At 34.4% G+C, this 25,072-nt stretch overlaps 1 protein-coding gene across 1 annotated transcript in view; it reads right to left on the reverse strand.

Annotated features, from left to right (window-relative positions):
- The window catches only part of LOC118197468 (nephrin-like), a 584,671-nt gene that overhangs the window by 144,324 nt on the left and 415,275 nt on the right, over positions 1-25,072 (reverse strand). Inside the window, exon 10 of the mRNA XM_085822985.1 lies at positions 22,482-22,618. Coding sequence (XP_085679111.1) covers positions 22,482-22,618 — 137 coding nt within the window. The remainder of the gene's footprint in view (positions 1-22,481; positions 22,619-25,072) is intronic.

Here is a 25,072-nt window from a genome sequence, read left to right on the forward strand (position 1 = left end):
TATTGTTTTAGATCATTCGACGTAACAAAATTGTTAGGTGTAAAAGTAACAAAATTGTAGGTGTATTTCAGTGTTTAAACATTATTTTCCAATTTAATAGTTTGACTGATAAGGTGTCATCAAGAATAAATAGGATGAAAATAAAGTAATGAAAAACTTTTTATAAAATAAACTTTAATTTAAAACTTATAATCAATAAACTAAAGGAAGAACAATAGTTTAATATTTAATAATTTTTCATAATTTCTGTAGTGTTGGAAACAAGAGATTAAACAATTCTCTTAATAAAATTCATGCACCCTTTTATATCGCGAATAATATAAGCAAAGGCGCCTAAATAACGAAATATAATCGAATTGAGTTGTTGAAAATATAAGCAATCATCTTTATATATTTATGAAAGACGCCCACGGTTTCATTACTCGTGATAGAAAAGTGCAGAGGAATTTCGTAAAGAATGTTAATTAATATCTGATTGCCATTAAACTATATAAAATTATTGTTTTACTTTTAGTTCATTAATTACTTTAAGGGTTTTATATAAAAGCTTATTTCATAAAAACTTAAAAATATTTTTATTTTGTTTTTCATATATTAGATGTTATTATTTGACGATGTGATTATTCAGGAATGCAACAGGATTTTTAACCATTAATAAAACGCAATTCGATTAGCACATTTTTTTTACTCTCAGTTAATAAATATTGTATAATATAATATAATTCTCAGGTAGTGTACTCATCGCAATGGTACATCTTGCACACACACACACACACACAAAAAAAAAAAAAAAAAAAAAAATGGGGAAGGGGACAGTTTTATATCCCCCGTTATGCTGAACCAATTCGCGAAATTTAACGTTTTATAGTTATTCATATTTCATTAACATATTAATTCATCTAGTTTGAAAACATGAGCGCTAAATTATTTATCAAGAGCATGAATTCATTTTGCAGAATCAAATAATAAGTTTTGCTCTTGGAGATTCGGTGTGAGCCACGATGCAAAGAATGTATAGTAAAAAGAAAATGACTCATCTAATTAATATTTCATCGTGATTTAAATCCACAGCTCAAGCAATTCAACACTTTTTAACAACTGCTTCCATGACAAATTTCGAAATTTTCCCTCTGGTGAGGGTAACAATGAAAGTTGTAAGAATGCATTTGATTGTTTAAAGTAAGCATTTTTACACCCCACAGTTTCTTGAAAACTTTCAAAACGTCCTAAAAGTCCTTCTTTAAATATCTAGTTAATAAAAAAATTTCAATATTAAAGTCGCATTTTTCTACAGTCACTGTAGAAAGAAGGCCAAATATGAAATAACAGCTGAAAACTTTTTTTTCTTTTTATCTCCATTTAGTAATAAGAAAAATCATTCTCAAATATATTTCAGACAGAGATTTAAAGAATTTTCGGCTTCTCCACTGCGTGCTTCCCTGGTGTAATTTGCTAGCGTTTGGAACATCCGGATATATCTAGAAGAGGGTATATCTAGATTTTCGTGTTTCTGACTCCAGATAAATATCTAATAGCTCTACATTGACGTCTGACTCAAATATTGCGGAAAATAAATCGTTATGGACTTGGTAACTATGTTGTGTCCTTTCTCAGTGATCCTTTACGTATATAAAGAATTTCTACGATCGCCACTGCGTCGTCTCGTGATGTACGGCTAGCAGAAAAAAGATCAGTGACTTGAACTCCTATCCTGAATTACACAGTTTCCTGAACAGTTGAACCTACATCCTGAATTCATGTTAACCTAAACAGTCCTGAACTCATGCATGCTGAACAGGTTTACAAAGAAACATGTCCAAATAAAATTTTTTTCAAAAACAAAGCATTGGCATAAGGTCTTTACAAAGCTGGAAATACCTGTATCTCTAGTTATATATACTACATCTCTAAATACAATATACGGTAACATAAATTCTAATTGAAGGTTTGAACAAAATAAATGAGAACATACCTATATGTTTGCATGTTAAGCATACAACTATACATAATGGAATCTTTTTTCTAAACAGTTCAAAAGGATTTTAGAGGAATAATATTCATAATTACATTTATTCTGTGTTCAAACTTGCATTATGACGCTAACAAAGAGAAAGCATAATCTGCAGACTTATATGCAAATCTTAGAATGTGCAAAATGTAATTGTATCTAAAAGAAACTACAGCGGATGCTGTATTTTTCAGAAATTTATTCAACCAAATAATAATTCCTCGAGAACAGTATATTTCTGCTTTTAAAATGTATTTCAAAATGTCTGATTCAATGTTTTATTTGGCAAATAAATTGAAATTTTAGCATTAATTCCCTTTCGCAGAATTTTCATTACTGCTCATACAAAATTTAAATGTCGTGTAAAAAGCATAGTTCGTTGTGTAAATCCATAGTTAGCATATATGAATTCCTTTAATATTTTCATAATTATATATACTAAGGCTTTCTAGACATATGTATTTGAAAAACTGAGAGACTAAACAATGAATAAATATGAAAGTTTCATAGTTCCTCTATCTATAAGTTTCATCTTTATATTTTAATTTTTGGACATAGAAAGTACCAACTATGCGAAATCTGTTCCTTAAGATATTTTTAAAATAAAAATTCTATATATTTGTAATTAATTATTAGCCCAAAAGGGCAATTTGCCCAGCAGGGCTATTAATTTCGTTTTGCGCTGATTCACTATAAACGGTGAATCACTTTTTAAATTGCTGCCACCAAATATTAAAGCCCTGTATTATATTTAAAGAAATTAAATAGTGAAGAATCTGCATAAATGTATGCATGTTTCTCACATTGTGATAAAACAACGGTACCTAGAGCCATCAAATTTTGAATAACGTCCGACTCCACCCGAATATGGGCATTCAGAAGCCTAACTTTGAAATTTGTTTTATTATCTATTTCATATTTTGTAAAGCATTTATAAGTTTTTGATTAATAAACTCGAAGATTTCAAAGCTAGCAATGGCAACACTCTACAGGAAAAAAAAAAGTTTTTATCTCCAGCGCGCGAGACTGTGTATCAGAAATTCTAAAGATATGTTCTTTTAAATATTTTGTGATATTGCTGTTGAATTGAATATTTAATAAATAAAGGTAACACACAGAACGTTAAAAAAACGCCCTTTTCAGGCGTAATATAAAATTTGAAAGCATTCAGATCTTTTTTAATAAATTGAAACGATATTGAATAACATCAACATGACTTTTTTTCTTAAACGCAAAAATAGTTTTCTTGACTACACTTTTCCCTTAAACACTTTGTTATGAAGCTCCAAACAAGGGAGATTAATCTTTTAAATTTTAATTCCTTAATTTTTAATTTTTGGATTAAGATGAATGGCTTAGATTCTTAGATTTTTACATTGCGATTTATCATGTATTACATTGCTTGGTGAAATTCATGTCTTCTTACTGAGGAGTTGGATCTCTCCTTACTTTTAAACTACATTTAAATTTAGCAGCACTTTGCTCTAAATTATTCCTTTTAGTATAAACGTACTTGCTTCTTCCTAGATGACTGCTTCGTTCAGCATCGGTAAATAATATACTGATTAGGGAATCTATCATAAAGGCAAATGCAACACCAAAGATGTCCAAAATAATGGCGGAATCTGCTACTTCATAGATTGTTTTTTATTCTGTCATTCTTCTATCTCGTCGTCCTTTGCATCTATGGCAATGAACATGCGATTAAGGTTGCGTTTTACGGGACAGATTACGTAAAGCAAAACTTAAACGACAGCTAATTATTTAAATTAAGATCTTATATGCTGATCTAAGGATGCAGTTTTTTATGAGCCAAATGTTTGCTTACTTAAATTAAGGTTTAAACCAAATTCATATCCAAAGAAATTCAGTTTAGAACTGAAACATCTATGCCAGAGATAAAGTATGAGAAACGGCTGTCAATAGCATTTGATAAGAAATAAGACAGTGAAGTTGGTCTGTTCATTCTTTCACTTTTACTTCGTTACAAAGTAATTGAAACAAAATTGTTATTGTTACAAAGTTACTGAAAAAAATTGGTATTGTTGCAAAGTTATTGAAAACAAAATAGTTACAAGCAAATGATTCAAAGTTCCTGAACTCATCTGATCTTTTGTAACAATGGGCGTTAGCATAAATGCTCACCCAGTTTCGCGAATGTAAAACAGATTGTTACATCTTTCCCAGCAGAGCTTTTCTCCAGAGATAAGACAAATTCTTTCCTATCATCGATAGCTTATCTAGAAAAGGACATACATACGCACGCAAAAAAAAATTGCCTTTTTGTCCATTATGAGCCGATGCCTTTTATCAATAGCCAATTAACTGATTTCTTTGGGCTTTCTCAGGAGGAAAGAAGGAAGGGATATTGATCAGAGAGAGTCCATTAGTATAAGAGGTAAGGTTTCTCAACCTACGAACTAATGCTTCGATAATTACGTAAACCCATTTAACTCAGCGGCTCTCCCGGATTCATCAATTTAGGTTAATTAGTGATTGCAGGACAGAACTTGTTTTATAGGTTTCGCATTAGTTTAAAGTCGGATAAGGCAGCGATAAAGAAATCGTTCTTTGGAACACCACTCGCCGCCAGCATCTCTGGAAGTTGATTTGAATTAACCTGGTATTGATTCATGTGAATACAATTACGAGGTAACGCGGGTCCGTAGATTTTTTTTCTTGGGAAACTATGCAAGCTGTTATGCTGCTGTGAAGTTTGTGGTTTACTACCTCTTGGGAATTTTGATTTATTGCGTAAGCGTTTTTTTTGCGGAAAAGTAGAATTTGTTTTGTTTGAAGAAATTAACGAACAATGTGTGGTACTGATTAAATTATGCTGAGAATGATTTCTGTTAATCTTGGATCACAGATATCTATTAGTATATTCCTTATTTTTCAGTCCTGGCAATTACAGTAAACATGTCATATTACAATTCTGTCTTATGGACTACACAGACCGTATAAATATTATAAAATGTATATTGCTCATATTTGTGTTGTGTGATTGTATAATCTATATTCACTACTAACAGATTAATTAACTGAAATTAATTAATGGTAATGTAATTAATTAATTAATTGAAATATGAAAAAACATTAAAAATCAATTAATTAAAATTTATACAAATTACATTCACGCAAAAAATGACATCATGATGAATAATCTTGGAGAATAAAAACGACTTTAAGAATTTTCGACTGATGCAGTTTTGAATCATTTTGGAATCTTTTGATAAGTTTCTCCATTTACACATTTTCTCAATAAGTGAAAATCCTACATACATAACATTAATACGACTTATCTATCGTATACAGCATTTTCACTCACAAAGCAGAAAATGGACAATGTTTGTTTTTCTCTGTTTAGGAATGTATACTTCTTATTCTAATTACAAGTCAATTAGTATTCTGCAACTGAAAAAGTATGAACTGAAGACTATTATCGCAATCTTGTATATTTAACAGTTGATTTAAGAGCTTTGATTTCATTATTTGTGTTATGTCGCGAATTTCAATTAATAATATGTGTTTTAAGTTATTATTATTCTAATATTTTTATTTGTATTCATGTGTATTTTAATCTGGGAAAAAGTATTCTTAAATTAATTCTCTTAAAGTTTTATTTAACTCGTTATTCTTGAGTAGGAATTGTAACAAAGACGAGAATCGGTTGCAAGGAAACACATCTGGTTTATTGGTTTATTGGCCTTTTTACTAACAGTGGAGGCAGTAGGGTGTGTGTTGTCGCCTTTTAGCTAATGCGTGTGAAACGGAAATTGTCTTCCTGTCGCTTTGTTAAGGTTGCAGCTTTTGCTTACTTCAAGACAGTGGGGGGTGTACTAAGTTTAGGTTATTGGATTCTCGTAAAGCTTAGTTTCGCTTGTTAGTTGGGGGGTCTATTTTTTTTCTCACGTTATGTGTACAGATGTTTTTCGGACTGCATTGTCAGATTTTCTGGTGTTTGATTCGTCATGGGTGTGTCATTTTCTCAATTTAGATAACGTAAAATTCCGGGATTGGTAAGATTTAATTTGATGATTTTTTGAAAGCCTATGAACTCACAGAGGCGGAGAAACCGAGATTTCCTGGGTGCTTGCACCAGGCTAGAGATTATTCTGATTCTGATTTTCAAGAAGAGTAAGAGGAGAAAAAGTGGGGGCTTGACCCTTCGGGTCTTGCTCTCGCGAGCCACGTGAACCCGCGGGCAGCGGGTATGATTTTCTCTCGGCTTTTAGCTGGCGAGAATTTGCGTTGGCATAAGGCGTAGAGCTCAGCATAGAATTCCGATTCTCTTGTTCCAAGAATTGAAATGCAGATTCTCGTTGTGATCCGGATGCCGTGTTCCAGTTTCCCGACTTTGACTTCCTAATTAGATTCTGTTCTAAAGGTGCTTTACGTTATTAGTGGGTTTCGATGCTTCCAGAATGAAAGAGACTCGTGTAGGATCCGTCTAAGTTGTGTGATGCTGTTTATTCTGCCTGTGTCAGCTGCGACGATTTTTTCCATTCTTCCTTGCTCTGGAATTTATTAATTGTAAGGAAAGCCTCAGGGGTGTTTCAACCAAGTCATCCTTAAAATTTGCAGGATTCTGTCTCCATTAACGAGGATTTTGGGAATAAAGGACATCAGAAAGAATGTGGTGCTAAAGTAAACTTTGGACGCTGGACGATCTGTGACGCTGTCAAATCGCCCTATTAATCAGTATACAAAGGTATTCCCGAGTAAAGGGAGTGTGCGGTATGGACTTCACCCCGTGAGTGATTTGTTTTTTTTTTTATTTGTTTTACTTTAATAATTATCTTAATACTCAAGCAAGAGCCGTCCTTTTAATGTTTGTTGAAATTTGAGCAATTACTTAAATTAATTAATCGATGTGAAAATTATCAGTGTTCTTAAAGTGAATTACTATGATAAATACTTAAAGTTAGAAGATGAAATGGGAGAAATACTAGTGTTACACTTATGAAACAGTAGAATTTGATAATGTTAATCTTAATTAATGTAAGCTGTAATTTGGTGTAGTATTATGTGTTATTTTGCTTATGAAAATATGTGGTAGGATTACTGATCAGTTATCCATTATTTAATTATATAAAATAGTCAAGAATTTAATAAATGTGTGTTTAAAATTTAATTGTATTTATGTATTTATCTTGTAATATACTGTGGTCTGTCATGTCCCTCCAATTGTTTGAGCCGGAAGGCTTTTAAGAAACATGGAGTTTAACTGAATTTGGGGTTATTGATTTTTCCCTTGCATAGGTTACTCTCAACGCTAACCTAAAAGTTAAATTGTACTACCACTATACGATTGATTGTTCGATATGTTATACGAATGTTTATAAGATTTTTCGATATGATATATGAATGATGAATATTTTGATTATGTTATTTGATTTTTAGTTTTGTCCGGCACCAAGAATTAGTTTCAGTAAAGTATAAAAAGGTATAAAACACCTAATTTTAGATATATCACAATGGTGCCCTATACGATTGATTGATTGATAGATAGATTTGTTTATATGAATGTGGAAAAGATTATATAATTGTTTTGAATTATTTGAATTTTAGTTAGTTTTGGTCCGGCACAACAGTCAGTCAAAGTTAAAGTTTAAAAAAAGGTATTAAAACACCCACAAATTTTTTCAGGTATATAACATTTGATTAGTTGTAATTTTGTCTCGCATGACGCAGAAGCCGCTACCTGTGCCAAACTCCGTTTTGGAACCATCCGTATAAAGACGAAATTTGTTTTTATACGGATGGTTCCACAACGGAGCTTGGCACAGGTAGCGACTTCTGCGTCATGCGAGGCAATACTATCTGCTACACTTGGTCACAGAGGATGTCAGATTACAATAGTGTATTTCAGGCGGAACTTGTAGCAATTAAGGCAGCATTAGATTATATTAAGCAAAATCTAACAGGATCAGTCAGAATACTGAGTGATTCAGCATCGAGCCTACTGGCCATTAAAGAACTCAACTGGCCATTAAAGAACTCAACAGCAAAGGCGGATTCTGTCCACATTATTAGGGATGCTCTACTTCAGATTCCCGAGTCCCAACGACCGTACTTGAGCTGGGTTCCAGCGCATGTAGGCATTACTGGAAACGAAAAGGCTGATAGGCTTGCTAAGCTAGCAGCTAACGACTTGAATATGCCTGTAACACCTCTAAAAGTACCAGTTTCCTATTTAAAAACGATTACCGAACTCAAAATGTTAGAAATTTGGCAACAGAGATGGAACAACTCCACCACAGGCCGCAGAACCTTTCGTTTCTTCCCCAAAGTTGGTCTGAATCTCGTCACTAGTAGTGCTCATCTTACACATTTCTTTACTGGACACGGATCATTTCCAAGCTATTTACGGCGCTTCAGATTAGCTACTTCAGACAGCTGTAGATGTGGAACACTAGGTGATCCGGATCACTTTGCTTTCGAATGCTCTCTCACGATACCATTTCATTTAAAACAACCCTCTGAAGCACACTGGTACGGGTGGTCAGACACCCTCAAGAGAAGTAAGCTCGCATTTAATCAGATTCATCGAGTAATGGACATTTGTGCTCGTGAATTCTGTTGAACAGAAGCGGTGTCAACAGCAGCTACAGCAGGCAGTTCTATACCAACAACTATAGAAGATCAGTAGCTTTCATAATTCTTACTTTACAAATTTGGTATCTTACTATATATATAATATTCAACTACTGAAATTAGGACAATTTCAGAGACTAATGGCATGCCATTGTACCTATGTTACGTATATGCATGACAGCCATGTTTAGTGCAGTACATGAATAACTTTGCTGGAACATGTTACCTCCTAGATGCAGATTACCACAATCAATGTCTGTTTATTTGTACTTCAGTGTCGCTTCTATTCATTATTAATCTTTAAATTTTATTGTGTTTACTTAATTTTTCTATTGTATTCTGTGTATTTCAATTTACATATTGTCTTAGTGTATTGACCTGTTAAGAGTAAGTGCGTTGTGTTATGTTTTCAAATTAAGTTTGCGGTATAATAGTAAATACATTTATAGAGCTCTCGGCTAGTACCATGAAATATTGTGTTCAAATGTTTGTTACAGTTTTCTAGTATTGTGCAAAATGCAACAGTTTCTAACAAATATTCGTGGCCGCAGAACCAACTTTCTGATAAGCACATTGTATATTGATTGTTATTTTGTAGTATTCGCCATTTTATTTCAGTGTATGTACAGTATTCCATTAAGTATCTTGTATAATTTATTTTCTATTAATGTGGAGTATAATAGTATAGTGTCGTATAATGATAAGTAAGTGTGATGTATAATAGTAGTATTGAACCAGACTTTCTTGGTTGTAGAACTTTGTAAATATGTATTGAAATGTTTTGCTGGATTTAATGTTTTGAAATGACCCGTATTCTAACTCTGATACAATATATTATATTCCTAATTTCACTGTGACTGTTTCCAAAGGTTATTGTCTAGTGTTCTTTTGATTAGTTTTAGCGTTACAGTACAGCATTATGTACAGAATTGTCTACTTTTCTGATACGAGCAGTGTATATGTTGTGTTTTATATGTAGTATCAGCTTTACTATGTCAGTGTGTTTTTTCTGATACGAGCAGTGTATATGGTGTGTTTTATTTGTAGTATCAGTTTTACTATGTTAGTGTGTTGTTCAGTATTATAGTAATATATTGCATAATATGTTTTTTTTTAGTAATGTGCGGAATTTTAGTAAGTGTATAACAGTAAGTCAGTGTGATGTATAACTGCAGGCTTGAAATTCCAATGTTAGTTTTAAATTTTACTGTTTTTGTTTTACTTTTACCAGTTTTGTATCAATGCAGCTTTGTAGTTCTAAGAATATTTTTAATCTATGCTATCAGGAATGTCATATGCATTCAAGGTAGTCCTTTGTATTCCAGGAGGTATTTTTTTTTTAATTTTAAATTTAGACTTAATAAATGCCGTTATGGCTTCTGCAGGATGGACATCATACTGCAAGGGTTTGTTCCCGGTCAGTAATCCTCCTAAGCAATGAAAAAAAAAATAAAAAATTGTAATATTTTAATGGATGTCGCCTTCTTATGGCAACTGTAGGCCAACAAGATGAAGATATCCGCGATACGGTGGATTCGGATTTTACTGAATACGAAATAGAGCTCTTCGTGTTTTTTCCTCATAAACTTGTTCTGAAGGTTTAAAATGGTGAGATTGTAGTAACGGTTAATGTCTGACATAATATGTGATTTTATGTGGTTCCATTGCTAAAATCACATGCGCTTTACAAAAGAAACTTTTTCAATATGAGTTGACGCAACATTGCCCTTTGTGAGAATGTTTATATTCAATGTGCCGTCCTTTAGAAGTTTTTTCCCAGCAGTATTAAGCATATAATTCAGGCTACAGTGTTCTGTCTAGTTTTTAATTTTAGTAATGATACGAAAATTTAATTTAAGCTATAGTATTATGACCGCTATAAGCAAAATTTTCAGAAGTTTGAATATCTTTGAACAACATAATGTGAATCTTACGAAGAAGCATTTCTGTAAATCACTAAAAGAAAACCAATCTACTATACAGAGTAATGTGAAGTTGGAAAACTATTACATGTGCAGCAAAGTGTACACGGAACGGAACAAAACACATTTACGAGGTTAAACCTTTCGTATTCGTGTTTAGGAAACGTTACATTACATTTGTGAAGGAAATTCTATTATCATGTAAAAGGCGAAATTCATATGGACACTCTAATGACACACGTAGAAAACTAGCTATTAGCAGTACCTCCCAAAAGACATAAAACGTGAATCAAAATACCTTACGTTTCGTGCAGTGAGAATGCTTACCTTTTCACGTGGAAAGTAAATACTAGATACTAGATACTTTACCATGATGGGATGTAGTTTTCCAAAAGCTTGTAAACGTTCTGTTACAGACGTTTCTAATGGTAAAACACAATGGCTTTCCGATAAAGATTGGTACATGAAACATAAAATTGTACGTATTAAATTTAGTACATCAGAAGTTTGTCATGCTCAATAAATGCTTCTGTGAGTAAAATAACCGTTTCTTTCCATCACTGCCATACTTTGAAAGCGCTTTCGATATCCTTTCTTGAGAATCATAGGACATTCAAAGCCTATACAGCTGCTATTGAGATTTGAAAGCATTTAACATTTATTTATTTTCAGCTGTAAATTAAAAGGTATACATTCGTTTCTTTCCATGATGCAAAGGCCGCAGCCTGTACCCACTTCCGTGCGCAAGCCATCTGTAAAAATTGTGATGCTGTTTGTTGGTACTGGCAATGGCGAGAAGCTGACGTTGCGTTGTACATCGTGTCTAGAGGGATGGCATGGGATCTCGAAGGTTTTAGCCTCAAAATCCGAGTACAGGAGGTTGAAATTTCACAATTGGCTATCTTGTCTGAGTCGTACAACCCTAGTGAGGGTAGCCTCTTTCTCTCTGCAGTCAAGTCGAGTGGGGGGATGCCGGTCATAACTTGTAAGGCCGCTGTTGATGTAGTGCGGTAACCTCTGCTTATCTGCAGGAGATGTTGCCTTTGGATAGATGATAGAATTCTACGTTGGTGGGTATTGAGTCTTTTGGCCCATATGCCCGAGAGGGATGCCTTCGTGGAGGACGTCCTAAGAGAAACTGGCTCGTATACACGTTACACATGGAGAAAAGCACGAAAACAACCATGCAGACAGCCCGTTAGCATGATTCGAACCTCGGACCGAACTGCCAGTGTTCAGCGACTTTACCGCTCGGCCGCTGGTGGGCCCCCGTAAAGAATACAGCTTTCTATTATATAGTAATATATCTATCTATATTTTTTGCTCATTGGCAGGCACTTAGCTGACTTATTCTTGTCCACTATTAAGGCCGGAAGCGGAGGCCACTTTGCTGTGGGAGCACTTAATAGGTGGGCCACATCTATCTCATATAACAAGACGGACAATTAGAGCCATGCCTTATCCGAGATTCGAACCCGGGCCTTCGGTAACGCAGTAGGGTTTTTCAACCGGTTTGCTGTCTAGGTAATATTAACTGCAACATTTTTATAAATTTATTCTTTCCCTTGTGTCTCTTGAAAAACTGCTTGTTTGGCATACAACCTATTGAAGTAATGATAGTGTCATGGGTTTAATTCCTTTTACATAATTTTTAGTTCGTTTATTTTCTTTTTTTCAGGAAGAAAATACGTAACAAAAAGATTTGAAAATTTATTAGAAAACTGTTATTTTGAAAGAAAAATTTACTTTTATTAATAACATTGATTGTTTAAAGGTTACGATTATCATATTTATTGGAAACACTACAAAAAGATATAATACCTGTGCTGGATGTTTGCGTTTAATATGCTCTCACAAGAAACACAAGCATCAACATCAAATAACATTAGTAACGCTGTTCTAGATTTTTTTTCAATTTGATTATTAGGTATTGTACTATTCTTTACGACTTATTTCGATATTAATTTAATATTAAATTTATAACATTTTATTTAAGCTCCTTAAATATCGCCTTTTTAGAAACATTTAACAAATTTGATGAAAATAAGCTTTGAGCTTTAGCTATCACCAATGAAGGAAAATTATTAAATTAAGAGGGAAATAGAACTTGAAAGGGAATCTTCAATTACTTATTGAAAATTCCAATTTGAATTTAAATTATATTCTCGAAAGTCAGATTATAAAAGTTCTAAAATTTTGTTGTTAATGTCATTACTCATTTGAAGTTTTAAAGTGGAAAAATCTTGAAATATTTCCAAATTACTTTTATATCGGACGTTCGTTACAGGTATAATTAATTTTTCACTACATTGTCCTTTATTCTTCTATCATATTTATAATAACTTCACAATCTTTACAACTTAATATCCCTATATATGTTGTCAGAATAAGTTTCAAGAGGGCCTAGAGAAGTGTTTTATCTCCTTCTGTCTCTTCCTCCCGAGAAAAGGAGTCTACTGCTAAATCCGATAGCGATGCCTGGACGAGAAAACATGACACCAGATATCTGGGTTGGTAAGCCCTCAACCAAATTGATGGCGCTTCAGGCTCTCTATCTTAGTAGAGCTCTCTGGAAATGATCGATTACTGCAAGTGGAGCTCTTAATTTTGGACATCTCGTTCTTCAAAGAGCAGTGGATGATAGCTCGTTGTCTGCCTTGTTGGAAAACATTTTAGGTGAAGGTGGCAGACGACCATCGATTATTGGTTGTATGACAGCCATTCGGTCAATTACATGTATTCCCAGAGGATTTTATGTTAGGGCAATTCACCAAAAAAAACTTGCAATCTGATCTTAAAGATTCTACCTAAACGATGTCTTAAACTCGTTCTCTTGCAGTATGAAACGTAAAAGCCCATCAAAAAATCAAAATAGGTATTTTTTTGTAACTAGAAATTAAGAAGGTTATGTTAACATTAAAACAGAACGTAATCATTCTGAATAAAACAACTAGCACTATTTATGACATAATGGCCGTCTGGAAATCGTACAAATATTTGCCTTCATTTTTGAATAAAAAAATGACTAACCGCCAAAGATAATGTCACTTATACGAAATGACGTAAAGGCAACAAAACAATTTCAGACTCTACTGTTAGTGTTTCTAAAGTCAATAGGCTTAAAATAAGACTGCGTGGTTTCATATACTCTATGAACAAAGTATGCTGAAAAAAAATTAATTACTTTGTAGTTGTTTAGCTTAATTTAATAAAATTAATTTAAGAATTTTCTATATTCATAGAAACCAAGGCGTAGCAAAAAAAGTATCTTTAATTTGAAAAAATAAATAAGATTGGAAAGGTTGTTAAAATAAGTAAAAAAGATAGCTAAAAGTCTAACTACTATACGCTGAGGAAAAACTATAACTGTACTTTCCCTTAATACAAATATTAAAAGCAAACTGCCTCTATATATAAAAGCGGAGCCCCTCAATTTGAAATTTAGATACACTGATTTAGATTATTTTGAAGGTTAGGCTATGTAATTAAAAAAAAAAAAAATTAGAAGCACATTTTAAGGATAGACTAAAAGCACCGTTTTATGTTCGGACGAATTAATGTGCTATTAGGATCCAACTTCATTTTAATGCTGAAACTATGCACTGCTATACACTACTAAAAAACTGCTAAGAATGGACAATACTTTTATCCATAGTAATCACAAAATGAAAGGGAACAAAATGCAGAAAATCAGAAAAAGTGCGAGCTGTAGTAAAAACGTGAACTTTCATTTTCTAGCCTGTTCGTTGTGTGAAAATGCTGATAAAAGCGACGTATCTTTTAAGTGTCGGTCTGATCAACTGTCTATATTGATTATGCTCCTCCTATGGTCGTAACGGGTAGCAGGGCATCAAGTAGCGATTCCGGAGAGGGAGCCTGAGAAACGACTAGTACTTCACAAGGAGGGCAACAAGCGCGCAAATTACCGACTCCCAGAATGCGGAGACGGAAAAAATTATACGGGACTCTTTTGAGGTCCCTTAAATGGAATGAGTACACTCTGAATCTTTTAATAAGGATCAATTGCTGTGAAAGTCTGATGCGAGCAGCAGCGATATTTCCAGCTCCAAATAGCGTATAAACCACATTAACATTTCACTCAATATTACAACTCAAGCCGTGATAACGTGCTTGCAGAGCAGAATTATATTAATTTTAAAGAGTTTCAAAACATTCTTATTAATCTTCATCTTGACATGAATGAAACAGAACGTATAATGAATTTCATTCTTTGAATATTATAATAAGTAGAAAAAATTTCAGTTGTAGATAAATGTCCTGTCAAAGGGGGTATCTATGTAAACCGAGTCGAAAAATAATGCTCAGAACTGTTAAGAGAACTAAATATAACAGTCAGAAGATGAAGAGAATTTTTAATATTTTTTTTAATACAGTGACAATATTCGACAAGGTAGAATATTTGTTTTCTTTGGGAAAATTAGTAAATTGTCTCATTATACGAACCACAGTAATTTAGATTTCATAAATGAGCTGCGCATTAGATTAATTTGGATTACGTAGTTAAAGAAATAGTATAATAATAGAATACACAAATATTTAGTAGCATCGGAGCCCCTTCCGTCTTCAGAGTAAATATTTGTCTTTGTTTATTTTACAGTTTTTCCAATACGTTTTCTGTTATGTATTTGAACCGTTTCTGTACATGCCTTTGCGTTTTCATACTCCTCTCAATCTATGACGCCCCAGTTCCGAACAACGCAGGCTGCAATCTCCACCCACCCATCAAAAGATTCTACGCTAGTTGGACACCTTTGGATATGTTGGCTAATAAGCTTAGGTTTAGCTGATGAGGATGAATGATTTATTGCATATTCACTACTTTCTCTTAACATATAAAGGCATTTTAGAATGGTTCGTTTCAGCATGTATCTCGGGTATTTTGCATTTCTCCAAAGAGAAGACTTGCTGTAAAGTGCAAACATCATATGCTAGCTTTATGTCTGTATATTTTAAGATGATATTATACCTACAATATTTCAAGTCATTTCATTTTGTTACATTGATATTAAGTAGTTGTATTCAAAATTTAAGCATATACTTTTAATTTTCGTAATACTTCAAACAATTTAATTATTAATAACCATATAAGCAATCTAAATGAAAGAAAGAGTTACATATTTTTACTTTAAATCAAAAGCTTAAATGATACGGATCATAGAAAAAAAGATACATCTAATGACAGAAACTGGCTGGAAGAGGAATTTCTTCAATCAAATGAATAATTTCGGCATGAAGTTAAATTTTCTTCTTCAGATCATAAATGGCAAAATAGAAAAAATACTTTATTATTGCAACATGTGACATCTCTGAAGCAGTTACTGCCAAGTTCTGAGTATATGCTGGAATGCGTTTAGGCAGAACCTACATACTATCTTGATATCTGCCGTCACCAATGGAGGCAACAGGAAATGCTTTTAATAATAAGATAAAAAATTTGGATTTTTCTCATCTCATTCTTTTCTTGGTTATGGCTGTTGTGTATTATTTCATATAGAAATACGAGTAAATAAGACTAATTCTGTACCATTATGTTTAATTTATCTCATGTTTTCGGACTTCATTCTAGATAAGTTTTAGACAGTAATATTCTTTTTAGTATTTTGATCTATTCTTATTTATACCATTTTATATTCAGAAAAGAAATGAAAAATCAAACCTTCGAGCTTTTAAGTTAGGAATTATTTTCGAATTGATTTCAAATTTATTTAAAAATAAAGATTTAGTTTAACGACTTGGCTATAGAAAGACGGGATGCAAAATACGTATTTTATATAATTTTAGTGTTTTACACTCTAAGGTATTTCTCCCGCCTTCTCGGCATGCCTTCGTGGTGTGGTGGTCTACACGTGGGGCGCGTATTCCAGAGGTCCGTGGTGCGATTCCCGGAGAGGGTGTTGCTAAATTTTCCCCGTCTTCTTGGCATTCCTTCGTGGTGTGGTGGTCAGCACGTGGGGCGCGTATTCCAGAGGTCCGTGGTTCGATTCCCGGAGAGGGTGTTGCTAAATTTACATAACTCCTGCTTCCAATTAACCTAATGTCTCTACAGTGGCGCCCGAACAAAAAGGGTGTTGGATGATGATTCTCCACACCCAGGATTGGATGACTGGGTCCCCAAACCCCAGTAGCCCTTTGAAAGCGGGAGTATATAAAGTATTTCTCCCGTCTTCTTGGCATTCCTTCGTGGTGTGGTGGTCTGCACGCTGGGCGCGTATTCCAGAGGTCCGCGTTTCGATTCCCGGCGAAGGCGGTTGCTAATTTTTCATCTCTCTGACTTCTAAAAAAATCCTAATGTCTCTACAACACTCTTAAATTTTTAAAAACATTTTATTTTTAAATGTCTTTTGCCAGATTTTTCTATGAAGTTTTCGGATTGCAAGCTATTTTTTCCTTTCTTTTCTTTCTCTTTTCTTTAGTTTTAGTTTTTACATAATTTTTTAGATTCTCTGAAATTACGAGTGGTACGTATGATATATAATTAAGCAAGCTTTTTTTAAATGACATGTGGATCCCTAGCTTGGACTTTAGGCTAATCGTACTATGTTAAAATATCCATTTTAGTTTAGATTAATTCCCACATGTGCAGTAAACATTAATGACTTTACTTTTTCTTGTCATAAGTGTTCTCATTACTTGTATATTTTGAATCAGTATATCAACGAATTTAATATTCAAGTTCAGTTTGCAAAATCTGAGTTTGAATTACGTTTATTGGCAATACTTCAGTTTAATAAATTCTAGGATTGTTTTCTCAGTCATAGTTCGTTCAGCTTGTTGATATGAGTTCTGTTTTGTAGCCCCTTTTTTTTCTATCAAACCCGGAATTCTGTTCCATAACTCAGCTTTCCTATATTTTTCTTTCCCTTAAGAAGAAAAAAAAGAAGTCTATTCGGAAAAGTACAGAAGGAAAGAACGGGCATTGTCCTTGACAACTATACTTAAAATACGACAGTACGAAAACAGACCGTCTCCACCGGAAACAGTTATTACTTTCTCAAGAGCGAGGCATTGTTAGTCTCACTTCTTTCTGCCACAGAAAGAGATTTCATTTGTCCTCTTTCCACAGCGGGCAGCCTAGGGGGAGAAAGATGTCTAAAGAACTAGTTTTGTTTTCATTATCTTTATGTAACGCTGGATGATTCAAATAGAGTTAATGCTGTATTCCTTAATTTCTTTAAGGTTTTTTAACTATATTGCTGTTAATTTGCACTAACTATACATTTACGAGAAATTTAAACTGTTATCAATACAAAATTGAAATAAAATAACTTTCTGCGTGATCTATTAAAAGATCATTTAATAACCGAAACCTCGTCATTTGCTTCTTTTTTAAAGGCACTGCATCTTCTTACAACCGAAATTAATCCCTCTCGAAGCTAGAAATGAATAAATTGTTGACAGAAAATCTGAGAGCTCTATAAAATATGAGTAGTTTTAAGCATTCTATTGCAAGAAATAAATTTCTCCAACATTGAAATACAAATTTGTTGTACAAATTTATTACTATCTTAGCTAGTCAGAGGTACCACACTTAATCATTTTGAAATTTATAAGCTAAATAATGTTAGAGGCATCTATAAAACCAGACAATATTCAATGTTTTTACGTGACCTGTTTTTTTTAAACAAACGCATAAAATCGAGCTGCTGTGATCGTTTCTAATGCTTATATTCTGAGAACTCATTTGAAAGGCATTATAAGAAAAACTCACATGCCAAGCACAAAAGTAAGCAGAAATCTGAACTAAAGGATTTATAATGATACTGTTCCGAATTTTGTACATAGATGATTTTAATACGGTTATATGCAAAATTGTTGTATTTTTCTGTGTAATGTAATATGAAAATCTAGACAGACGATGCTATGCCAGAAAAATACGAATACGGGGATAAGTCTATTTAGCATTGAATAAATGGCTATCTCGCTAAGTTCGTGAGACATTGGAATGCTGGCATTAGCTTTAGAAACTAAATTTTGCCGTCAAATTTGGCGAAAATTATCAAAAGTCGCCGAATTTGGCCACTGTTTAACGACATTTTGGTCTTTGCATAACTGTAATGAATACTCTAACTGAATCATGTAGGACCAACGATTTCACAGAAGCCCCATAAAGATATGACAGTTGTGTCAGGATAGGCACCCGCATGTAGACATTTAGCAAGTCCAGAAAATCCACGGCAGTTAATTTTTCAGGCAGAGTCCTCCTATCTTTACTTTATCTAACACAAGTTTCTGTCTATTCTAACAGCGATTCTTAACAGTCTTTTGATTGCTTCTTTGCTTAATTTTAAGTAGTTCCTAACAGGATACTCTTTCCCCGTACAACAACATCCAAGCTTATATGTAGACTTTATGAGGCTCTTAGCCGTCTATTCGGCTGCGTTCCCGGAGCAGGATGGAGAGAGAGTAGATGGTTTCTGCCAGGAAGATAACACACTGTGAGGCTAAGGCCAGGTCAGTGGTCTTCCTTGGTGGCGCTCACTCACACACTCTAACTGAATAACTGTAATTGATTTTATATGTAACTGTAACCGTAATTCAGCCCTCATATGCCTTCCAGTAATTTCGAAAAGCAAAAGGTACTAAAAATATCTCGGCTGCCAGCTGAAAACTATATAAGACCGGAGAGAGCATCTGCTGTCAGTTGCTAATTGTTAGTTTAGCGGGATTTCGGAGTACTGAGATATCTCTGGGTTAGCTTCGCTCTTTAGATACACTTCGCATTGCGTTGTGTTTAATATTCTTTGTAGCTGTGTGCATTCATTCTATTACGAACCCTACGCACGCAACAATACATTAGAATATCGATTTTTAGGAAGTCAAAAAATATACGTTTTTTAAAATCGATAGAGTTTTTAATAGACAATCGGCATTCTGTGACTGAACTTTTGCCTAATTTTAATTGCGAGAAGCATTTATGAGAAGGATGTTGTGCCTTTAACAGGAATATAAATCGTTTACTGAAGAACTGAAAAAGATACTAGAAACGTTGTTAACTGAGGATTTTTCTTCTTTTATATAACTCATCGTAACAAAGAAAAAATCCAAACTTAGTGCCAAAACTAAAACAGTACATAAGTAGAAGTAATGTAGAACAGTGAAAAATCGGGATTCAAAACGTCACACTAAAATGAGAAGACAGGCAAAGATGTTTCTGTGATTTTATTCATAGGAACAGCCGCTAAAGATTGTGCCTCCTTCACACTTTTGATTGATAGTGAACTTTTTCAAACCTCCGGAAAAGGAAATTAACAAAAACGCTCTCTTACTTGACGAGTCGCGCTCAGCAGAAGAAAGCCGGGAAAAATATTGTTGTTAAATAAAGAGTGACAGTTGTAAATAAAGTTTCAAAATTTGCTTGTGTTCCCGTATATCACGTTTGGATTATTTTTAAAGAGGTAAGAGTTTTTAATTCTATTCCAATTTTTGTGTGTAAACAGTTTCAGGTATTCGGATGATAGGCAGACTTACTATGTATCCCTTTTACAGTTTCATGGGTAAAACTAGAGAGTACGGGCCAGTTTGACGTGTTTCAGAAAAATCGCCAATTCGCCCCATGTTTAACACGCTTAAAAATTGCCATATTAGACGTTTGCGATAAGTAAAATCCAAACGCTCCACTCTTTCAACCACAGCTATTTTAATCACAGAATTATCCACGAGAAGCTCAGTGAATAAACGGTAACTCTAAACTCTAACGGGTTTACAGCTTGGCTTAATTTCAATAAAAATGAAACTTTGATAGATTTGACGAAGTTTTGCAACACTTGGCGACTGACTCATAATCTCCAGTCTAGCCGTTTCATGTGATAGGAGGTACTCAAGAAAACCGCCCTATACAGGATGTCACAAAAAGCCCCTGCGGAAATTAACATACTGGTCTGTCATCCCATGACAAACAAGATTTACACAGGAACTTGTGCCCGAAAACGCGAACGACGAGCGCTAGAGGGCAGTGTTCACAAACGTAGAGAAGAAGAAAGAAAGGATGTGGAAAGAGGTGTTAATATGACTTTCATCAAAGAACATGGTTAAATAACACAACGCGTTAAAAGTTCCTTCCATTTGCCACAATGCATGATTCACAGCATCAGCGGATGGATTCACGGAACCTTTAAAAATGTTCAAAATGGGTAGGTGTGTCATGGACATGTGCTGCCACTTCCACGAGCCTGGCGAAGAGATCCATGATCCATGCCCGGCGTTCCTTTCGTCTTGCACACCATGAACTTCATGTATCCCCACAGGTAGAAATCAAGGGCAGTCAGTTCGAAGGATTGCGGGATGTGACTGGTCCGCCTTTGCCATTCCAGTGCTTAGGATATGTCCTATCGAGGTATATCCATACAATGCTGATAAAATGTGCAGGCGCTTCATCATGATAAAACCAGATATTTTGGTGTGTAGCTGCTGGAATGTCAACCATCAGATCCGGCAGCACTCTTTCCACAAAATGTCCATAAAAACTTAGTAAACCGATTCGTCCTTCTCTTGCAACATCCTTGCCTGAAATTATCACACTTCCCACTCTCTCGTAAGCGTGCAGTCATTCTCCTCTAGCCAGAGCCAGATTTAAACTTGATAAGGCCCTAAGCTATTTGAGATATGGGGCTCTTTACAAGTTTATTATAATATATTTTAATACTATTTGTACTATATTTATATTTTTTTCGGGAGGGGGGGCAAGAAAGTGTATAGCTACGTAAATCCGGCTCTGCCTCTAGCGGTCGTCATTCGCATTTTCGGATACAAATTCCTAAGTATACCTTGTTTGTCATGGTATGACAGAGTAGCACGTTAGGTTTGGCAACGATCTTCTGAGACATCCTGTATAGCAGCTATTCACTACTTTTTCATCTGCGATTCATTATTACAATATCAAATAAACTTGCAATTTGTAGCTTTAACGAGAACGCTCATCTAAGAATCCTTTACTTAAAGTTTATTAAATATAACAGTTCCGAAAAATGCTCCGTAACAGACATATCATTATATTAAAGATACAGTAATGCTATAGCGCGGTTTTTATATTAGAAGTACATGCAACTTCTACCCAAGATGTTCCGTATCCTCTTTTTAATGCATATTTTAAATGCCAAGCAAACGATTCGAAGGCAACGTATTCTGTACTGTTTAGGATGAATATAATGCACTACCATATGAGCTACAGTAAGTGTTTAATGGTCTTACCTAATTGCCCAACAATACCTTATCTCTTTTTTTGTCTTAGAAATAAATATTTCATGCTTATTTACAGTTGAATATATATGAACTAGGATCATTTAATGTTTATCCATCGGAGCACCTTTTCTTTTCAACCAGTAAATTTTTAATATGAATCCAGGGGCACGGAAAACGATTGTACAACCGCTGAAAGTTTTACTGTTACATATCGTTGTTACTTTCTCAACCGTATAGCCGAAAAGTTCCCATACACAAAATAATGTAAGGAGAAATAACGCAGCTCACTTTAATAGCTTACCGATTAGACTTAGTTGATTAACGCAATAATGCTATAACAGATCTTATCTGATTAATGCAATAATGATTGTTTATTGCTATCACATCCACTTGAACATAATTCATTTTGTCGCTTCTGTATGATACTTTTAACTATAAGGTGTCGCAATATCTCGTACAATATTCTGATTTTTTTTATTTGTCATCTTACAAGGAATAATCGTTCGCGTTGTATATAATGGTGAGCACTATAAAGTTTAAAATTAATACAATTAAGTTTAATAAAACTTTAATTTAGATGTATTACTTTACTTAAATTTAAATAAATGTATGTAAATTAATACATGTAAACTAAATTAATATATGCATGAGTCCAAATTTGTCATCATTACTGTTCATGGTATTGCAATTTTTTGAATAGCAGTGTCTTATACTTCTAGGGAAAGGATAGAATTTTTAATCAAATAGTTTCTTACTTCTTTGTCATTTTTGAACCATTTCAGTGTTGCTTGTGGATTACCCCCTTTAGATGCGCAGACAAATTTCTGTAAGTCTCCGGCTTTGATGGATCTACTGTCATTATATCCAGAAATAACGGGAGCTGATGGTGGATCTGGAAGAAAGAAAGCAGTATTAGCGACCACTGATGCATGTTAAACTTAATGAATTATCCAATGATTTCGTTTCTCTTGCTCACCTATTTATCACAATTTTTATTTTCAGAATTTACGGTAAAATCCCCAGCATTCATGATGGCTACATTTTAAACGAAACGTTTGTTAACACGTTTTGAACCGAAAATGATATTTGTAATTAAAGCCACATTACAGTCCGGCCTCAGCTGAGAACCTCCGTATTAGGCGGGAATGAGTTTGCGAACTTCAATAAAACGTAAGAAATTATCAACAATCGTCATGAAGTAATTCTCACCCAGCTCTGTAGTTCGGCGTAATTGAATTGCATACATCTGTGTCTATTGTAGAGACTGACTTTTGTCTCTCTGCGCCTTGGCCATTTTCCTACTAGTCTAGCACTATATTTGGCATAAGCACAAACTTTGCAGAATGCTTTCTGTTTGGAAGTCCCAATTTTTTAGTATAGGACAGGAAATATGACCCATCCTATGATACCACAAATTAATATCACTCTCTTCTGTTAGTAAAAATACATCATAATCAGGCACAAAATGACTGGTAGCTACGGTTGTCACGATAGTCGAAACCTCTGTCACTGTTTCGTAAAACACGTTTTGATGCTTGAAATTCCCACTGAAACCTGCGGCTGAAATATTTCGCAATTAAAGTTATTAATCTTTCATGTCTGATGCAAAAAGTACGTTTTTAAGAGTTATTTGAATACCACTGGATGTGTTACCAGAACTATAATCCCTACTTAGATGAACGCTATGCACATCTCCCATTTTCGGATTTGGAAGTTAATGAAGAAAATCATTTTGCTCTCGAGTCAATATTAAGCTTATTGACATTAGACTACATGTCGTAAACAAAATCGATGGCGAAGCTTGGGATTCTAACCGTTTAGTTTCAATTTATAAAAGTGTTTCTGATGTTCCGATTTCCTACACGGAAAGCATAAAATTTTCTTCTTAATCTCTTTTGCAATATCTCCTCTCTCTTTTTACAGCGAAAGCAGATAAATTCCTTTTGATTGGTAGAAAATGCAACATTATCTTTCGCAACACACTGAGAGTTCTTAACATTTGCATTATTGTTAAGGGTTTCAACGTCTGTAGGTCGCGTAATAAAGACTCTAGGGTTAAATTCACAATTAATTTTTTGATGATCCACAACATTAACACTTCCAAAGTCTGGTGGAGACATTGGAATATAAACTATTGTATCCATATCAATTAGTTCCGCAACAGATAGCTGTAAATCCGCTACTATTTGTTTCTTTTCATCGAGATGCTGCCTCATCGAGACTTCACAAGTCTTCTTTATGGTCTAAAGAAGCAGTGAATCAAATCTTTACTGAAGACTTGTGAAGACTTCACAAGTCTTCACTAAGGATTTGGTTCCAGGACTGCTACACCTTCACAACTCTAATGTAAACTGCATGCTGCATTAGAACCCAGTTTCACAGTCTACAGTTACCTGAAGGCATCATGAGATGAGGCTGTATGTCAGAAGACCCTCCGTTTGCGTTCCGCTCCCTGCAGCACACAAGAGAGCACGTTTGCCATGGTGCAGATAACATGCGCCTAAGATTAAACTTCAGTTAAGCACTGTGCATTTTACAGATAAGTCGAGATTCAGCCTGGGCATTGATTTTCAGCGTAATTGTATCTGGAGAAAGCCTCGAACACAATGCCATCCCTCCCTCATCAGAGATTTGGAGCTGTAATGGTTTGGACAGGCATTATGTTGGAGAGCCGCAGAACACTGCACGCGCTTGAGAAAGGCACCCTAATGACTATGATGTATAGAAAGAGCATCTTAGAGACATATGTTCGAGTTTTCAGAGATGCCGTTAGTCCTGGGTTCCTGTTTATGGACAGCAAAGCTCCTCCGTATGAGGCTAAGTGGTCGATGATCACCTAAAAAGTGAGGATATTCGCTGCATGGATTGGCCAGCCAGAATTCCTGACCCTAAACCTAAGGAAATTTCATCTCGCCCTTTCTCTCCGAGAACCATCTCGCACTCGAAAACTGCTCTTTGCTACAAGAGCGGGATCAACTGCCTTCTCCTGCCCAGTATGCCGTCTTGCTGAGAGACATGTCTGGCACTGAGAGGGGACCATACCCCATATTAGAAACATTTTCAATTCGATATCAGAACATGGATTTTGGACATCTCTCCATTGTGAGCTTTACTGATAACCAAACGTAAATAAAAGCACTTTTATAAGTAGTACATCTCTTTTCCTATTATAAATGTATATTCATACCAAATTTCATTAAAATTTGTCCATTAGTTTTTCAGAAATTCGACATAATGTGAAAACTCTTTTACGTTTGCAGACGATTGTATATTTCCCATTCGCATAGAATAATATTCAAGAAACAACCCTTATGAATGGTAAGAAAAATAATGCCTTACATTAAAC

The sequence above is a fragment of the Stegodyphus dumicola genome, chromosome 8, assembly GCF_044657685.1.
Source record: "Stegodyphus dumicola isolate Sdum_Otavi_A_Nest chromosome 8, ASM4465768v1".
Classification (NCBI taxonomy): domain Eukaryota; kingdom Metazoa; phylum Arthropoda; class Arachnida; order Araneae; family Eresidae; genus Stegodyphus; species Stegodyphus dumicola.